At 47.2% G+C, this 16,984-nt stretch overlaps 1 protein-coding gene across 8 annotated transcripts in view; it reads right to left on the minus strand.

The window, feature by feature from the left end:
• Positions 1 to 3,020: 3,020 nt before the first annotated feature.
• Positions 3,021 to 16,984, minus strand: part of Rgs8 (regulator of G protein signaling 8) — a 41,874-nt gene continuing 27,910 nt past the window's right edge. For all 8 annotated transcript variants that reach the window (XM_013114385.3, XM_005071295.4, XM_040737821.1 and 5 more), the window contains 2 exons: positions 9,553 to 9,719; positions 3,021 to 8,087 (listed from right to left, as the gene is read on the minus strand). In XM_013114385.3, coding sequence (XP_012969839.1) covers positions 7,905 to 8,087; positions 9,553 to 9,719 — 350 coding nt within the window. In that variant the 3' untranslated portion in view covers positions 3,021 to 7,904. The remainder of the gene's footprint in view (positions 8,088 to 9,552; positions 9,720 to 16,984) is intronic.

The following is a 16,984-nucleotide window of genomic DNA, read 5'->3' on the forward strand; positions in this document are numbered from 1 at the left end:
AACTGTCATTTTGAGGAGAGGAAGCGACTCCAGAAGTTCCTTGGCTCTTGAGGACTTTCCACTTTATGAGCATTGTCCCCAAATGAGGACAAGTCCAAAGCCTTTCACGGGGTCCTGTACATTGAGTCTCTGGCCTGTCTAGATGCAAACCCTGTGTTCTCTCCCATCAGCTACCCCTGGAGAGAGCCAGCCCCCATAGGTGCCTACAAGGCGGTGTTAGTGCCCAAAGGAGCGCTACAGACATGGCTGATTGAAGCCTGCCGCTCAGGATGTACCTCCTCCCAGCAACAAGCAAATGGCTGTCAGAAACAGCAGGAGAGATGCCTCAGTGGAAACCAGCCGAGAAGCACCTTGATCTTGAACTTGAAGCTCCAGAATTATGAGGCAAATAAAGCTCTGTTATCTTGGTCATGTTGTCCCTGGTATTTTGTTTCGACAGTCCTAGCAAATTAATGGACTGTCTCATAGAACTATGGTAGGTATCTAAACCACTCAACTAAGCTCCTGACTCCTAATTGTTTCCTTATATTTTTCCAGCTTGTAAATATGCAGCCACCTACGTTCATCTGGCAGGTGCCAAGGCTTGTAAAGTGGAAGGGAACTCCTTGTAAGAGACAAGGAGTTCCAGGCTTTAGAGTTCTTGCCTCCACCCCTAAACGATGCTAGCATCTAAGCTGCAAGTGGTGCCTCCCTTAAGCACTTGTGGATTCAACGTTCATTCAGTAAATATTTAGGGACTAGAGCAAGGGATGAGGAAAGCAGTCTCTGACCTTAGGGAGTCTAATGTAGCAAAGAAGGGATGACACATTGTAATAGCACTGGCTTTCCACTGTTTTGTTATTTTTGTTACTGTTGTGTGTTTGAGAATGTGGTTTCCACCTGAGAGAAAACTCCATCCAATGCTCACTGTGCTTGCTGTATGCCACATTGCTCTCATGCTAACTACTCATTGGTCATAGCAGATCCAAGTTATTGGTTCACTTCTGCAAGTGAGAACTTCCCCAGGCTCATATGCCTTGCAAGAGTTAAAACCGGGATTCCAATCCAGATATCCAAACCCCTAGCAAGATCGTGTAGCTGTGACCCTATCAAAGGCAGCTTTTAGACTGTGATTTTTCCCATCAGTGTACTGTGACCTGGGCTATGGCTCAGATGTCCCTCTGCGCCACAGGGTGAGGCATGGACAGGTGTATCTTTTTAATAAAAGGATTTCATTCTACCATTGCAACTCAGAAGCAGGGCCTAGAACTTAGGCAAACAGGGATGGCACAACAGACTACAGTTCTAATGTCCTGTGGTGTTTTGTGACAGCGTCTCCATGTTTACCAGCTACAGCACACCCAGCTAAGCACACTTCCCACAGAAGCCACTTCCTCAATGACCTCCTTTGCCTCTGACAATGGCACTCACTTAATAGACTGGAAGTGGACTATCTTTCCCTCAGATACCATGTGTTAGGAAACTCCAGGTGTAGCCCCCAAGTCCCTCACATGTGCAAGAGCTTTCTGTCAGAGTTCAGAAGAGCACTCAGAACAAAAGCCCGTTCCAAACCTTGTTACCACTAAGGGAAGGAGAGGAAAGCCCTGAGAGGGTCCTCAGCCCTGTCCAAAGAGCAGGCGACCACAGGTAGGAGGTTTATGGAGGAAGCTGTGGAGAACTATGAACCCCACCACACTCCAGAAGGAAGAGGGTGCCTAGCTCTCACCTTGCCCCTAGTAGGGAGCAAGTTCCATAGTCCCTTGAAGAGTCTGGCATGTGCCAATGATGCCCGAGACCCAGAGATGTGGGTGTGATTTCAGCCAGTGATGTAAGTGTTGTGCTAATTAAGGAGCCTGGCTGCCAAACAAAGCCCACTTTCTGCTTTGTCGAGCCTAAGGATTCCCAGTGCACCAGTTGTAAGCATCCCCCGTGAAGGCCAGCACAGGGTTATCCTATGACCTGTGGAGGAAGGCAGACTGCAGGGCCCACCAAACCAATGGGCATAGTCCAGGAAGAAGCAGGCACAGCCAGAGTTGGAGTCACTCTCATTGAGGGCGCTTCAAGGAGCATCTCCTGAGACCCAGGGTCACCAGTGGACACGAAGGATCAGAGTCCATTCGAGTTCACAGCCCAGTCTAGATGGCAGCTACACCAGGCATGATCGCTCTGTCCTTTACCTCTGTTACCTCTTCTTCTGCTCGGTCCCCTCCACTCTCTCCTGGTGACAGGAGATGGAGACCTCAGTTGACAATAAGAGAAGAAGTAGAATACAAAACTGAAAAAAGAGAAAGCTGTCACACATATTCCTGTGGAAGGCTCTAGTCTACAGCAGCCCTGCCTGCCACCATTCCTGATCTGCAAATTGGGATTTGAGGGCATCATTTGTATAATAGCCCCTTTTCATTTAGCCCAAAGGTTTCTACCTTTGAAAAAAAGTCAACTCTCCACTAGAGCCAGAGCTTCTCTGGTCTGATTTTAATTTAATTTCAATTTATTTGGATTATTAAAGTTTCATGGACCTCCATCTTTTCACCCCACCCGAAGAGTCAGCCTTTGCCAGCAGAGTCAGTGTCTCATTCTCCCTCTGTCCCCTCAGCAGGACCTGTGCGCCAGGCATAAAGATTTGATGACTAATGCAACACCTTTTAGGGATACGCCACTGCACAAAGCAAGCTACAGCTATAAGCAATATGAACCCACTGCGTTTTCAGACGGCCCCAGCTAAACAAACGTCCGAACCATCACCGGCCTTTTCTCTCCCTGCATTTTCAAGCCGTAGGTGGCACAAATAAAAATACCACCTGGCATTTGTATAGCCCTTCACAGTTTCAAAGCCACTCTCATAACCACCCCCTACGCAGCCGCAGACCATTCTCAACGAACCCGTGTCTATCCACGCCCCTTCTCTTCCTGGTGGCCAGCCCCGTGCCAACCATGGCAGGGCAGGGCCACATGCTCCCCCTGGGGAGTCCACGTGTTGTGTGAAGAGTTTCCTCATAAAGAGTCAGACGGCCAGAAATGTGGGCAGAGAGCGAAGGGCAGCTTGTTCAGGTTTTGTTTATTTTGTTCTCACAGCCTGTGTATAGTAAAAGTGAATGTATTCCACTTTACATGGTAATGAAACAACTCAATGCGGACTCCGTCAGCCAAGCGGTTTGTATGGCAGATGAGCTGCTATAAATCAGTTGTGCTCTGTGAGTGACCAGCTAAGGCTACCGTGGTCAGTGCACATGCGGAGCCTAGTCACCATTTCCTAATCTGGCAGAGGGGAAGGGAGCAGAGGGGTTAAGTTCAAGAAATGGACAATTTACCGAGAGGATCCTAAATCCAAAACCTAGTGAGGCCTGTAGTCCCATCCTGACGTCTCCCATTGTGACCCACAGCATCGTGTAGAATCCTTGAGAAGCCACAGGGACAGAAAGCCATCTCTCCTTTGGCTTCTCCCTCCTCAGTCTCATACCAAGTGTCATGGTGACACAGGCTCCCAGTGCCAGGAGTGATGATGGCACCACCTCTCTTGTTTTAACTGGAGGGGTACGGATTTAAGGAGGGTAGACACTCGGTCAGCTGAAGGCAAGGGCGGGAAATGGCAGCTCTTCTGCAGGGTCAGCAGAGTTCTGGGGTTGCGCTTGCTGGAAAACCATCCTGCCTATGGATGTGTCCCTCTTTACCTTTCCCTCTAGGACATGGAGATGCAACTACCACACCAGCAGCTGGGGGCTCTCCTGCCCTGCCCCTGCCTCCCCAGGCACCCCCTTGCCCACCCTCCTCCAGCTCTCTTTGCCTTCCCCTTACAGCAGAGACAGTTCCTCTGTTGTCCAGGGCTTGTGGCCTGTCCAGGACAAGCACCTGGGCAGAGCGTTCACTTTTTCACAGCTTTGGTTTCTCAGAGCAGCGAGTTCTGGGGAAAGCACCAGAAAATAGAGCCAACTAGCAGCTTCCCAGTTGCCTAACCAACATGGGACCAAAGAGAAAATGGTGAGGGCCTGAAGGAGGGAAAACACACCTCACTGTGGTCTTGGAATAGCCTCCCAGAGAGGGACAGCCTCCACAGAGAAATTCAGAAGCTATTGTGTCACGACCATCACTACCAAGACACTCTTCACTCACTACCTATATTCCAGCGACCCTATTGCACGGCCTTGGATTCAGTGGCACAGCCTGACACGGAAGGGCCAAACACAAGGCTCTACGAAACAAACAGAGCTCATGAGGTAAGCCTGGGGGAAGCACTGTGAAAAGGGCAGGGAGCTGGGCGTTGGTGGCACACACCTTTAATCCCAGCAGTCTGGAGGCAGAGGCAGGAGGATCTCTGTAAGTTCGAGACCAGCCTGGTCTACAAGAGCTAGTTCCAGGACAACCTCCAAAACAATACAGAGAAACCCTGTCTCAAAAAACAAAAACAAAAACAAAAAAAGAAAGAAAGAAAAAGAAAAAGGGGGGAAGCGTGGCCAAACAGCTCTCAGCCAAGTGCCGTTCATGTTTCCCACCTTGGCGTACGGCTTGAACCCAAACAGGACCTCAAAGGAGCAAGTCGGAGTGAGAGGCACAAACCAACTCCCCCCAGGGCAGCTATGAGCAGACAAGGGGTCCTGGTTACTGGGCTTTTCACTTTCAGGCAGGCTGTTGGGACTTGTCCCCGCTGCCGTGTCTGTCCCTCGGTCCTGTTCCTCTTCATTCCTTAGGCTGCTGCTTCCTGAACACATCTGCACATTGAGACTAATGGGATATTAAAAACTACCTGGCTCCCACCAAACGTTTCTGATTTAACTATTCTAAGCCCAGTGAGCAGCGAGGTTGAGAACCACTGTCTTGGGCCATCTTTGTCCAATGCCTGCATGTCATGTCATTGCATACCCAGGAGCTTTTTTTTTTTATGTTGCTTTATGGGTTCCTTCTTTAAACCTATAGGATCAGCATCTCTGAATGTGGGACCTGGGAATTAGCATTTGTAAGGGGCTTTCAAAGTGATCCCTATTATTCATGCTCATGTTTAATAATGAACACAGAGGATTCCTCCCCAGTCCGTCCAGAGTGCCCCATTTGTCAATGGCTGAGATCTACTTAGTCCACAAGAGCAACGGGCAAACCACAAACCAAAGCCAAAATAAGAGAACTCAGTGCGACCAGTTTGCCACTCCCAGATGGAAAGCCGCAGACTGTGTCCGGTTGCCAGGACTTGCCAGAGTTCGGGGTCGGTCATCGGTACACTCCGTAGGACTGGAGCAAAGGAAGACATTAAATGGAAGTGGCATCTGTGGTGACAGCCTGGTGAGGAGGATGAGGCTTGTAGAGGAAGACATGAGGGGAAGGGGCCAGGAGACATGGAAGCTGAGAGATGAGGTATGCTTCGATATTGCTCTAGATGTTGTAAACATTTCTCTGTTTCATCACAGACCAAAATCTGGGCTAGCATGACCAAAGTGCCTAAGAGGAGGTATCAGAGCAAGGAACTCTGTGCCTCTTCTGTGAGAAGCAGGGGAGGGTATGTGAAAAGCTACCTGCCTGGGAAGATCATGTCTGCGGTGTACTACCCAAGACTCACAACATACACACACACACACACACACACACACACACACACACACACACACACACACACGAGATGCTCCATGGGAGTACCATAAAATAGAGCTATCTGCTCCTCTACACAGACACAAACTCACGTGCCCTTGTCCCCTTGTCTAGCTACAAAATTCAGAATACCCAAACTTGGTCCCTTGTACCTCCCATGTGGGAAGTAGTCGCCAGGGTGTCATGATATCACCATCACTGTCTGCAGCCTTCATTCCGCCAGTAGTTGGTAAGAACTCTAGGCCCCAAATGAGGGTGCCACACGGTGCATATGGAGCCTTTTTGCATTGGGATATTGAAAGTGGTAAGAAAGCCCCTCCCCGGGCGTTTCCATCACTGCAAGTCCAATCGATATGCACCTCATACTGGACAGTAGCATTGGCAGCAGATGCACATTTCATGTGTAAACAATGTGTAAAATACCCTGTTAGATAATTTAATCATTCCATAAATTCTGGCAGCTTTAGCGAAGAATATTTTTATATCAGGGTGGGGAAATTGGCCTGACCTAACCTGGAACGCCATTTGAGACTTCAGGGTTCTTACTAACTGTGACTGTCATGGGTCTCTTCAGTGTGAGGCATAGAAAATAGGTGTTTTTTAAAATCTCTTCTTGAGGTTTGCACGCAGACACCAACACCCACTCACGGATGACACTGTCCCACTAGGAAGGCAGTTGGCACTAACAGGATAGGACTCAAGGGCCTTCTTGCCCCTGTCTGGCCACAGCCAAATAAGGAACTGATAAGCCTAGACCAGAATTCAAACCCTAGAATATCTCAGAAGGGCTAGTACCCCACAAAAGGGAGTCTCAGCCTAGCCTGCCATCACCTGATTTCCAGGGCAGCCTGGCCATGGACTATTTCACTCACTCAAGCTGAAAAGTTTGTGGCTCTCCAATGAGCCGGTGTTGGCTAGCTGTGAATTATCCCAGTAGCTCCTCCATCACCTCTCTGCAATCCGGTTCATCCAGAGACCAGCAGCTTCCAGGCTCCTCTTCCATTTCCTGGTCTCTATGCTGAAGAGCCATCTCCCTGTCACCATAGGAGATGGCGGGGTCAGATTTCTCCTGGATAACTGCAGAGATTCCATGCTGCTCATGCCTCCTCCAAGAAAATGTATCCTGATACATTTCTAAGATACCCCAGGGTACCACACAAGCATTGTAGGAAAGTTTTCACAGCCTGGTGTTCACAGTGATCTTCCCAGTTCATGTTCAGTCCCAAAGGTCAGAGACCAAGAAGGCAGCTATTTCTCAATAGCCAAGAGTGGGCTTTCTGAGACAGTAGGCCTAGGAAGCAAGCCACAATGAGAGTTTCAGCCTAGGGTCCCATTCTCCCCCATCACAGTCACATGGCCTGCAGGGAAGGAGGAGGTGGAGGGACAGGGAAGCATCAGGCACTAGCTGTCATGCTATGGGAATTTACCCCCCTTTGCCAAACTGTCTTTCATCTTAAGAGATCAGAGATAAGTGACGCCATGGAGGTGAGGGCACAGAATGCATTAGGCAACAGACAGGTCATACGGAGCCTCATTGCACGAAAGTCCACTGATGCTACATTCCCTGGTCCCTCAGCTTCTAGAAAAGTCCTCGATAAGTTGAAGAAGAGTCACAAGCTCTGTCTTTCAAAAGGACAGCTCCACTCAGAAGTCATGGGAGAAGTCTCCCAAGACCCTTTCTGGAGTTGCAGGCATAAGGAAATTCATTGAATTCCTTAGGCTAAGAAGGGACCCCAGACTCTCATATGGGTCATGTGGAAACGGAAGACACAGCTAACTCCAGGGAATATGTCCTTTGTCAGAGGTCACTGCCAGTGGTGCTAGGAATCTGAACTTCCAAAGCGATCTCTTCTAAATTGTGAGGTCCAGGTACTCAGGTTGGGCCACTGGTTTGTGATAGTGAATCACAAATGAGAATCTGAGTCTTCAAGCTACTCCTCCCTTGGGTAAATAAAGGACAAGGTGAAAATCAGGAATCCTACTGATGAGGGCGTTTTGTGGTGGTGATGGGAACTGCATTGGCATTATTTACAAATAGCCCGGCACAGTGAATCTGCCTTCTCCGTGGAGATGATGGAAGGCGTATGAAGGGCCAGTTACTGGCCCACCCAGAGAAGGATGTCAGCAGTGGTGCTACCTCTAACCAAAACATAAATCTGAGTAAATGGAAGAGAGTCCCAGCTCCAAAAGCTGGATCATACTTTGGAACAGCCCTTCATTCCCTTGTCACCTCCAGCCTCCCACCCCAAACCCCGGCGCCTTTGAACACCTATGGCATTTCACATTAGAATATGGTCTTGGCAGCAAGGGGAAGGGGAAGCCAGTGACTTCCAAAAGTCTCCATCCACGGTCTAACTGAGCCTCCTCTGGCTTTGGGACAGAAGGTCTAAGTACATTTTGGACCTCAAGAACCTGGGGTAAGAGTCTTTCTCCATGAGGCTGTGTACTTTCCCCTGAGCTTGGTCAAAACAAGTCAGGGATGGCTCCTGCATGTTCTTCCTCGTGGCTTCTCGGGTCTGGAAATCGATATTCACCTGGAGATACAAACAGAGAGCAAAGTCACAGGCCCTCAAAGGTCAAGGCACGTTCTGGGTAGTGGGCCCAAGTTACAGAACAACCGTCAATGCAGTATCTCAGATCTTTTGGGTCATGGATGTTTCTTAAATTGCTTTTACGGGGCTCATTCCTGGGGATTCCATCAGGAATGCTATGAAGTCTGAAGTCCAGGTAGTCTTAAATTGTAAATAAGGTAAGTGAAGAAAAGAGAGACCAGCCAGATGTAGTGGTGCACACCTTTAGTTCCAGCACTCAGGAGGCAGAGGCAGGTAGATCTCTGTGAGTTGAAGGCCAGCCTGGTTCACAGAGTGAGTTCCAGGTCAGTCAGCATTATTAAAGGAGACCATATTTTGACAATAATAATAATAGAAAAGAAAGAGAGACTACAAAGCTTGTCTAAAGTAGGTGGATTAATAACAGAACCATGGCAAGAATCCTCAAATCAACAAATCCTAATCAAGAATCTTCATTCTACACTAAGGTGAATCTCAAGCCAGTTGTTAATAAGGTTTCCCTAAACTTTACATCTCATTCTTTCTTAACCACCAATACCAATGGATGCCCAATATAGACAGGCCCTGGTAAACATACATTGCTCTATATGTCACCAATAGGAGCCAAAAGCATTCTACCAAGCTTGTAAAGGTCTCACACCCCAAGTCAAAGCTGCATCTAAATACAGATAGCAAACTGTTCATCAATTAAACCCTCTCGAGGGACATGCTGCATTAAAGCTCAGAACAGCTATGCATAATTATAATATAGCAATGAAAGTGACTGCAAATATTCATTAATGAGCAATGACAAACACTCAGTAGATGCATTACCGCTAACACTTAGTGTAGCCTTGAAAGGTGAGGGACATTACCCTCTCTTACACTGGGGAAGATAAGGCTCAGAGAGGGTGAATAAATTAAGGATGGTCAAACATAGTGGCAGAACTGAGACTGCAAACAAAATCCTTTAAAAGAGGGTTCTTATTCTACTAAGTTATTGCATGTTTGTTAGGTGGTGTGTGTGTGTGTGTGTGTGTGTGTGGTATACACAAGTGTGCACACTTCTGCGCAGAGGACAATTTGCAGGAGTTATTTATCTCCTATCATGTGGGTTCTAGAGATCAAACTCAGGTCATCAGGCTTGGCAGCAGGTGCTGTTACTCCATGAGTCAATTGAGCAGCCCTAGAGCTGTTTTGACTAGGAAAACAGACATGGGCTCTAGGGCATGGATTCTTGTGAAGCCACTGGGGTAACGCAGCCTGGGTAACACGTGTCGGGCAGACAGGAACCACTCCTAATGCATCTCCTCTCATGAAAACCTGCATCTTCCACTTCTCAAAAGCTACCCTTTCTCATGAAGATCCACCAGTGTTGGGATTCCCCCTGGGGCAGGAGGAAATCGGGGCCCTCTAAGACCTCAGAAGACAGTTGCCATGACAAACACACCTCCCGTGGGGCCTGCACATCCACAAACTCCTCAAAGATCCTGTGGGCCTTGGAGACCAACTTTGCAGTCGACCGGGTTTTCTTGAACTCCTCGCAGGCTAGCCAGAACTCCAGGTTCTCCTCGCTGAACTCTGTCTTCAGGAAAGCACGAAAGGCTGCCACCCCATCTACAGAAAGAGGTCGGAGAAAAGGAAGGAAGAGAAGGCTTAATGGTGTCCTCATTGTCCAAGCCTGTTGCTTTTACACCCACACACCCAAGGACCAGCATGAAGTATCTGAAAGAAATGTTTAAAATCCCATAGTAATGACAACAGTGGGTAAGCTTGGTCAGTTCTAATAAAGCCTACCTGCCCATTGATGCAGAGTTGGTTGAGTCTGCTGCTAAGCCTGTATTGTTCAAGGTAATAGACACTATACATTCCCTACCCTAAGGAGTCCACACCAGAGAGAAGACATGGGCAGCTGTAAGACAAACTGGACAGGAATATACATGTCTCAGAGCCAACCCTTTGCCGCTATCAGAAACTCAGTGGGTAATACAATCTGCTGCATGGATAGGTAGCACTCTTTGTGTCTTTTAGGAAATGCTTGAGGATGTGTATTTGGAGTTTTTTAGTCTATTCATTTTTGTTTTGAAATTTTCTTATCAAATTAGATTTTTAAAACATTCTTCAAAGTTACAGTTCTTTGTGTGTGTGTGTGTGTGTGTGTGTGTGTGTGTAGGTCAAAGGGCACAGTTCTTTGCAGGAGAGAGTTCTCTCCTTCCTTTGTGGGACCTGGAGATGGTCCTCAGGCCGTCTAGCTTTGTAACGGGTACATTTGCCTGCTAAACCATTTCACTGACCCAGAGCATAGGCATTAATCAAGGTAGAGTATAATTTTTCTGCCAATTTATCTAATGACTAATCCAGCCTTTCCTCTTACTAATCAATGTCATATGTCCTGCCAAGCTTTCCATCCACCCAGATAAGTGGAGGGAGGGAAATAACAACTATTTATAGCCTGTACTTCCAGTATCGTATTTATTTGAAAAAGTTTTTAATCAACTGTTTAAACTCTTGACCCACTCTCTTCTGTTGGAATGACAATGACAGCTTTCTAGAAAGGGTCCTCCAAGTGAAGAACACCTTAGGATAAGGTACCAAAATGGTAAACAAAAATGACTCAATGACCATTTTTGTTTCTTTTGTAAAATTCATGTTACCATTTTTGGCACTGGGCAGTGAACCCAATCCTCTTGTATACTATGCAAGTGCTCTGCCACCGAGGTATGGGGCATTTTTCCTCCTTTCTATTGTGTTTCTGGTCTTTAATTCACTCCATAGCCCAAGCAGGGCTTAAGCCTGAGGTGACAGGCTGGTACAACTAATCCTAGTTCAACAACCCCACGTGTGTGTGTGTGTGTGTGTGTGTGTGTGTGTGTGTGTGTGTGTGACCTGAATTGCCGGTGTATACACATATGAATGAATGTGCTGGGATCAGAAAAGGAGGCTGGGGTGTCTTGAGAGAGGCTCTCTCAGTGAAACAGAGCCTTCTTTTACCTAAGTTGATTCCTAAGGCCAGCAAGCTCTTGGGAATCAACTATCTCTCTTCACCAATTCAGAGGCTACAGACATGAGCAGTCAGGCCGGGTCTGTAACATGAGTGCTAGGGATTTGTGCTCAGGTCATTGCAAAGAAGCAGTCTTACCTACTAAGCTATTTCCCAAACCCTGGCACTTTTTAATTCTATGTCATCAATGATGTGGACACCTGATAATCACTGGTATATGCCAGAAGAGGGCATTAGCCAAGACAACTCGGTGGATTGGTGGTGCCATGTGATTTTTGAGCATTTATTTTTTTTTCTATTATTTCTTATGATGATAATGATGTGTGTGGGGTAATGTGTAATGTGGTAGTCAGAGGACAACTTTGTGGATTCAATTTTTTTTTCATCAGCTTTTATGTCGGTTCTGGGGATTGAACTCAGGTCGTTAGGTTGTTACTGGGGCCACTGAGCCATCTTACTGGCACTAAAATATTTATTCTAAAACAAGGGAACAAGTCATCAGGTCTGGCTTGTTTGAAACGCTGTTATACACGGTCACCCTACTGGACACTTTCACCCCGGAACACTTTGCTCCTTTATTACTACACCTTCTGATCAACCCTTCCAGGTCCCCATCTTCCTCCCTTTTCTTCACAGCCCCCAGGCGCCTCTCTACACCTCAACAAGATCTCTAGATGGGCGGGGTCATGTGGCATTGGCCGCATCTTCACACACTTTGCTCTGCAGTCAGAGAGGGGTGGGAAAGGGAATGTGGATGGCTCTCCAACAGTGCGTTTATCCAGCTCAGTGACTCTCAACCTTCCTAACTCTGTGACCCTTAGCATAGTCTTCATGTGTGGTGACCACAGCCATAGCATTATTTTTATTGCCACTTCACAACTGTAATCTTGCAACCGTTATGAATCATAATGTAAATATCCGTGTTTTCTGGTGGTCTTAGGCGACCCCTATGAAAGGGTCCTTTGACCCCAAAGGGGTTGCAACCCACAGGTTGAGAACCACTGTCTAGAAGAACTGGGACATGACTCAGGAGTTTGTGGTTGTTTTTAAGCCAGAGGGAACTAAATTCCTTGAATGGGAGAGTTCAAGTTCGCTGTTTTGCTTTCCGCTAAACAAAAGCAGATGCTTGAGAGCCCAGTAAATGTAGTCGCAGATAAAGAATATTACATTTCCACTCAGCTCTATCAAGGAAAGTCTATATGGCCCCAGCTCCCTAGGGCACAGACCTTATCTCTCTTCACCTAGATCCCAGTCTTGGTGAATCCTGGTGCCACTGGAAACACACCCGCAGTGTCCTCCCTATTGTGACTCTCCTCCCAGCTCACAAAGAAGGGTGTAGAAGCCAAGAACTGACTTGCCTGACCTCGTACCTAACAATACACAGCATTAGAGATTAAGGTCATTAACTCCCAGACCACTGGAATAACAACTGCATTTTTATTGAATCGTGCATTCACTCTGCTGGGTGACCCAGCTGTTCCCCCACAGGCAGACAGCAGACACAAAGAGGTATTATGCACACTACGGGATGAGCATGAACAGTTGTCTCTTTTCGTTTCCTGAGTAAGGATGCACTATGATCAGCCACCTCACACTTTTGACTTCCCCGCCATCGAAAGGTAGAGTGAGACAAAAAGAAGAAAACATAATTATGGCGATTATGATGGGGTGGGTAAATTATATGATAGGAAAGGACAAGGTGCTATGAAAGGACCCTAAATCAGCACCCAGCCAAGTGAGGGGGGAACAAAGACCTGCAAGGGGAAGACCCCATGCCCATCCCCCACCCCACCCCCGGCAGGGGGAAGTGAATGAGAAGGAAGACACGGCGACGATGATTTCAGGAAGAGAGAGTCATACACACAAAGGCAAGAACTTTAAAAACACTCATTAGAGTGGCCAGGCAGTGGTGGCGCGCACCTTTAATCCCAGCATTCAGGAGGCAGAAGCAGGTGGATCTCTGTGAGTTCGAGGCCATCCTGGTCTACAAAGCTACACAGAGAAACCCTGTCTCAAAAACAAAAACAAAAATAAAATAAAATAAAACAACAAAACACTCGTTAGAGCAATGCGAAATGCTTTGGTAAGATTGGGAGTTAGTAAAAAAAATAGACCAAACTTGCCGGGCATAACAGAGAGACCTGCCAAAGAGCCAGAGTGATGGAGGGCTTGCACAGCACTGCAAAAGGCCGGGAGAGAGAAGTCTGCGTGAAGGAGGAAGTGGCCACCGTGTGCAATGCCTCCTAAGAGTCAAGCGGGGCAGAGAGTGAGAAGGTCCCCTGGATGCGGCAACTGTTGGTGTGAACAGTGTTGAAGGTGTGACGCAGCCCCTGGCTGTGCTGTGGTAGGTACAGAGATGAATGGAGAAGAGGAAGTGGGAAGCGTCCAGTCAGATGTGTCTAGCAAAAAGGAGCACAGACCACGTAGCTAGAAGGAACCCTGAGACCCTAGTTTCTCCGTTTGCTTTGGAGGTGGTTTTGAGTACATTAAAATGTTGGTATGGTCAGAAAAGACGTGTTGAGTAAGTGAGAGGGAGTTAAAGAAAGGCCTCAAAGGAAGGCAGAGAGAGTGGCCTGAGTACAGGACTATGATGGTGAAAATAAAGGGACGACTGTGCCAGAGGGTGAAGCCTCTGTTTTATAGGGGAAGCAGGACTCCAACTGACAGCAGTTGTGGGAGGGGATGGGGCTGTGAAAGGCAGGGTTTCTATCTTTATTTATTTAGGAGTTGGGGCACAGAACTTTACGACATCTCAGTCTTTTTGTTCAGGAATTTTGAATTTACCTGAGCAACACTGATCAGTAATAGATAGCATTCATTCATAGCATAGTGTATCTTCTTCATTCTCCACAGGAAGATGCTAAGGGGGCTGGTGGCTTGGCTGGGTAGGTAGCGGGCTAGTCTTGCACACATGGGGTCCCAGGTCCAGCCTCCAGCAGTGCATAAAACTGGATGTGGTGGTTTGCATCCATAATCCCAGCACAAGAGAGGTGGAGGCATGGCAATTAGAAAGTCAAGGTCATTCTCAGCTACATTGTGAGTTCGAGACCAGCCTAAGCTAAATAAGATACGAGGGGGAGAGGGAAAAAGGAAGGAGGGGTGGGGAGAAGAAGAAGGGAAAAAAGAGAGAGAGAGAGAGAGAGAGAGAGAGAGAGAGAGAGAGAGAGAGAGAGAGAGAGAGAAGTCAAATAAATGGACCAATTGCATAGCTGGTAAGAACCAAGATTCCTCACCAGGCCCACATGATTCCAAAGCAAGATCTTTCCACAGTGTATATAAGAAGGGAAAGAGCAGGTTAAGGGAGAACTCAAAGAGCCAAAGCTGGTATTGGGAAGGCGGATTTTAGAGAAGGACTGAGAAGAAATGGGATAGCCTGTCTTCCTTAAGGATGAGAGTAAACAAACAGAATAGTGGTGGATGAAGACAGAAACATTCGGGAATGGACATACTTGAGCTCCATCAGATTGGACAGTCTTGCTCTTTATTAATTTGGGGTGAGGTTGCTGGGAATGAGGCTACCCTCAAGTACCAGGCTTTGAGCTGCAGCACAAATAAATTAAAGTTACCACCTCACAGAACTTCCCAGCCAGTCCATTGTAACAAGCATTAGGGAACAATGTGAAATAATGGGTTGTATCATTATAAGTGCAGCAGGTGTTATAGGGGAGACACCTAGGAGAGAGGGAGAGATCAGAGCAGTCAGATACCTTGAGGAAGATGGATGTAAGTGCAACAGGAAACAGAAAACAATCATGAAGGCTTGGACTTTAGTTCCTGTAGAGAGTTTCCATGCACAAAGAAGGGAGTGAGCACTTTTGATTTAGGTCTGTATCTATCCTTCAAAGAGAGGACCATTCATTACAGGATGCTGAATGGACCTTGACCTTAGAGAGCTGCAATTTGGGAGGTGAAGACTAAAACAAAGAAAGGCAGGCAAACAGAGGGCGTCGGAAAGCAATGCTGGAGTCAGAAAACAGTCTTAAAACACTCTCTGCAAGTATTTACTGAGCGCTTTCTTTGGCCACACCAAGTTCTTTCTGAACTTTACAGCATTTTTCCCTCATGGTAGATACATAGCACAGATCGTGATGTTCTTACCATTTGAGAGGAAAGAAAAACAAAGCTTGGCGAAGGCAAATAACTTGTCATGGTCACGTTGATTAGTTAATGCCAAGAATGCCAAGTCAAGAGGCAAATACTAGGGAGCTGGAGAGATGAATTAGAGGTTTAGAGCGCTTGTTGCTCTTGCGTAGTACCTAGGTTTCGTTCCCAACACCTACATGGCGGCTCACAACCATCTGTAACTCCAGTTCTAGGAGACTAAACATCTTCTCCCAACTTCTTGGGGCACCAGACACATATGTGATGAACACACATACATGAAGGCAAAAACACTCATGCACATAAAATAAAATAAATAAATCTAAAATAAAGAAGAAGCCAACATCAGTATATGTGTTTGGTGGGATATCTCCAGACCTGTAGAACCTGGGGCCTAAGAGCTGCTGACGTGGTGAGGCAGGGAAGAGTCCCATGCAAGGCAAGACACGGAGTCATGGGGAACGTTGTGGATGGTACATTTCTATGAGTGGCAGCAGTGGGTGGGGTGAAGAAAAATTGAGGAAAGTCACTTAGGTGGAGAAGTATCCAATTCAAAGAACAACACATAGAAACAAAGATGGGTGTGGGCCTCTGATTTGGTGTGTAAGGAGCTGAATGAAATAGCTGCAGCACAGGTTAGAAACTTGAAGAGATGTGTGTGGTAACCTCATAGGCATCTCAGCAGCACCCACGGTTACACAGGCAGCACAGGCCTCACTTGAGAAGTCCAATTCTGAGCACAGCCACGCCCACACTTGGTACGACCTTGCACAGCACATTCAGCTTTACTGGACTCATCATCCTCACTGTAGAAGGAAGGAGTAGATTTGAAAACCTTTCCCAGGTTACTGCTCTGTTCTGTGCTCACCCCGACTTAGACCTGTCCTCGTCAAACGTGGCTTTTAGCCGACCTTTGCTCCTGACCCCATCTCTCCACCTCCTCCCCATGCCTTGGCACCATCACTCCACACACAGAGGACTTACTCCAGGCCTGGCCATCCTAACTGTGTGAACCCAATGCATCATGGCATCAATGCAATTAAGAAGAGGTTCTGGGGCTAGAGAGATGGTTCCATCAATAAGGGGCCTTGCTGTACAAACATGAGGACCTTAGTTCAGAGTCAATGTGGAACAAAACAAAAAGCTGGTGGGCTGGCCCAGACTGCTAGATAAGTTCCACGTCAATGAGAGACTCGGTTTCATAAAAACAAGGAGGACAACCCCTGACAAAAGACATATGATCTCCAATTGGATGTGCACGCATGTGCATCTACACACATATGTACACACACACACACACACACACACACACACACACACACAAAGACATGGGCTCTGGTTTTGAATCCCATGTGGCCTTGGAAGAGTACCCTACCATCTTGAAGCCTAAGATGGAAATTTTATCTATGAAATGAAGACCATGCCAGGACTCTCTGCATTTAGACTGTTAACAGATCAAATGAAGCAATCCTCTCAAAAACGCCTACTTCTTACCATGAAGAAGTAAAGAGGCTTGGTTTGCAAAGGGAATGTGAGATCTGAGAGGAAATTGCCTGTGGTCACTAAGTCAGAAAAATGAGCAAAGTAGATTTGCCTACACATCTAGGTGACCTCAGAGCCCACTCTCCCTAATCCAAAGATCATCTTCTCCGAAGTGCAGATACACGGTAGCCCCAGTTTGGCAAACACACTGAGCATATGTGTGCCACAGGCCTGCAAAGGTGCCATTTGGCTCACAGACTTGGGGCTTGTCCAGCTGGAGGACACCTCCCATCACCTT

This window comes from Mesocricetus auratus, unplaced genomic scaffold (assembly GCF_017639785.1).
Source record: "Mesocricetus auratus isolate SY011 unplaced genomic scaffold, BCM_Maur_2.0 Super-Scaffold_100676, whole genome shotgun sequence".
Classification (NCBI taxonomy): Eukaryota; Metazoa; Chordata; class Mammalia; order Rodentia; family Cricetidae; genus Mesocricetus; species Mesocricetus auratus.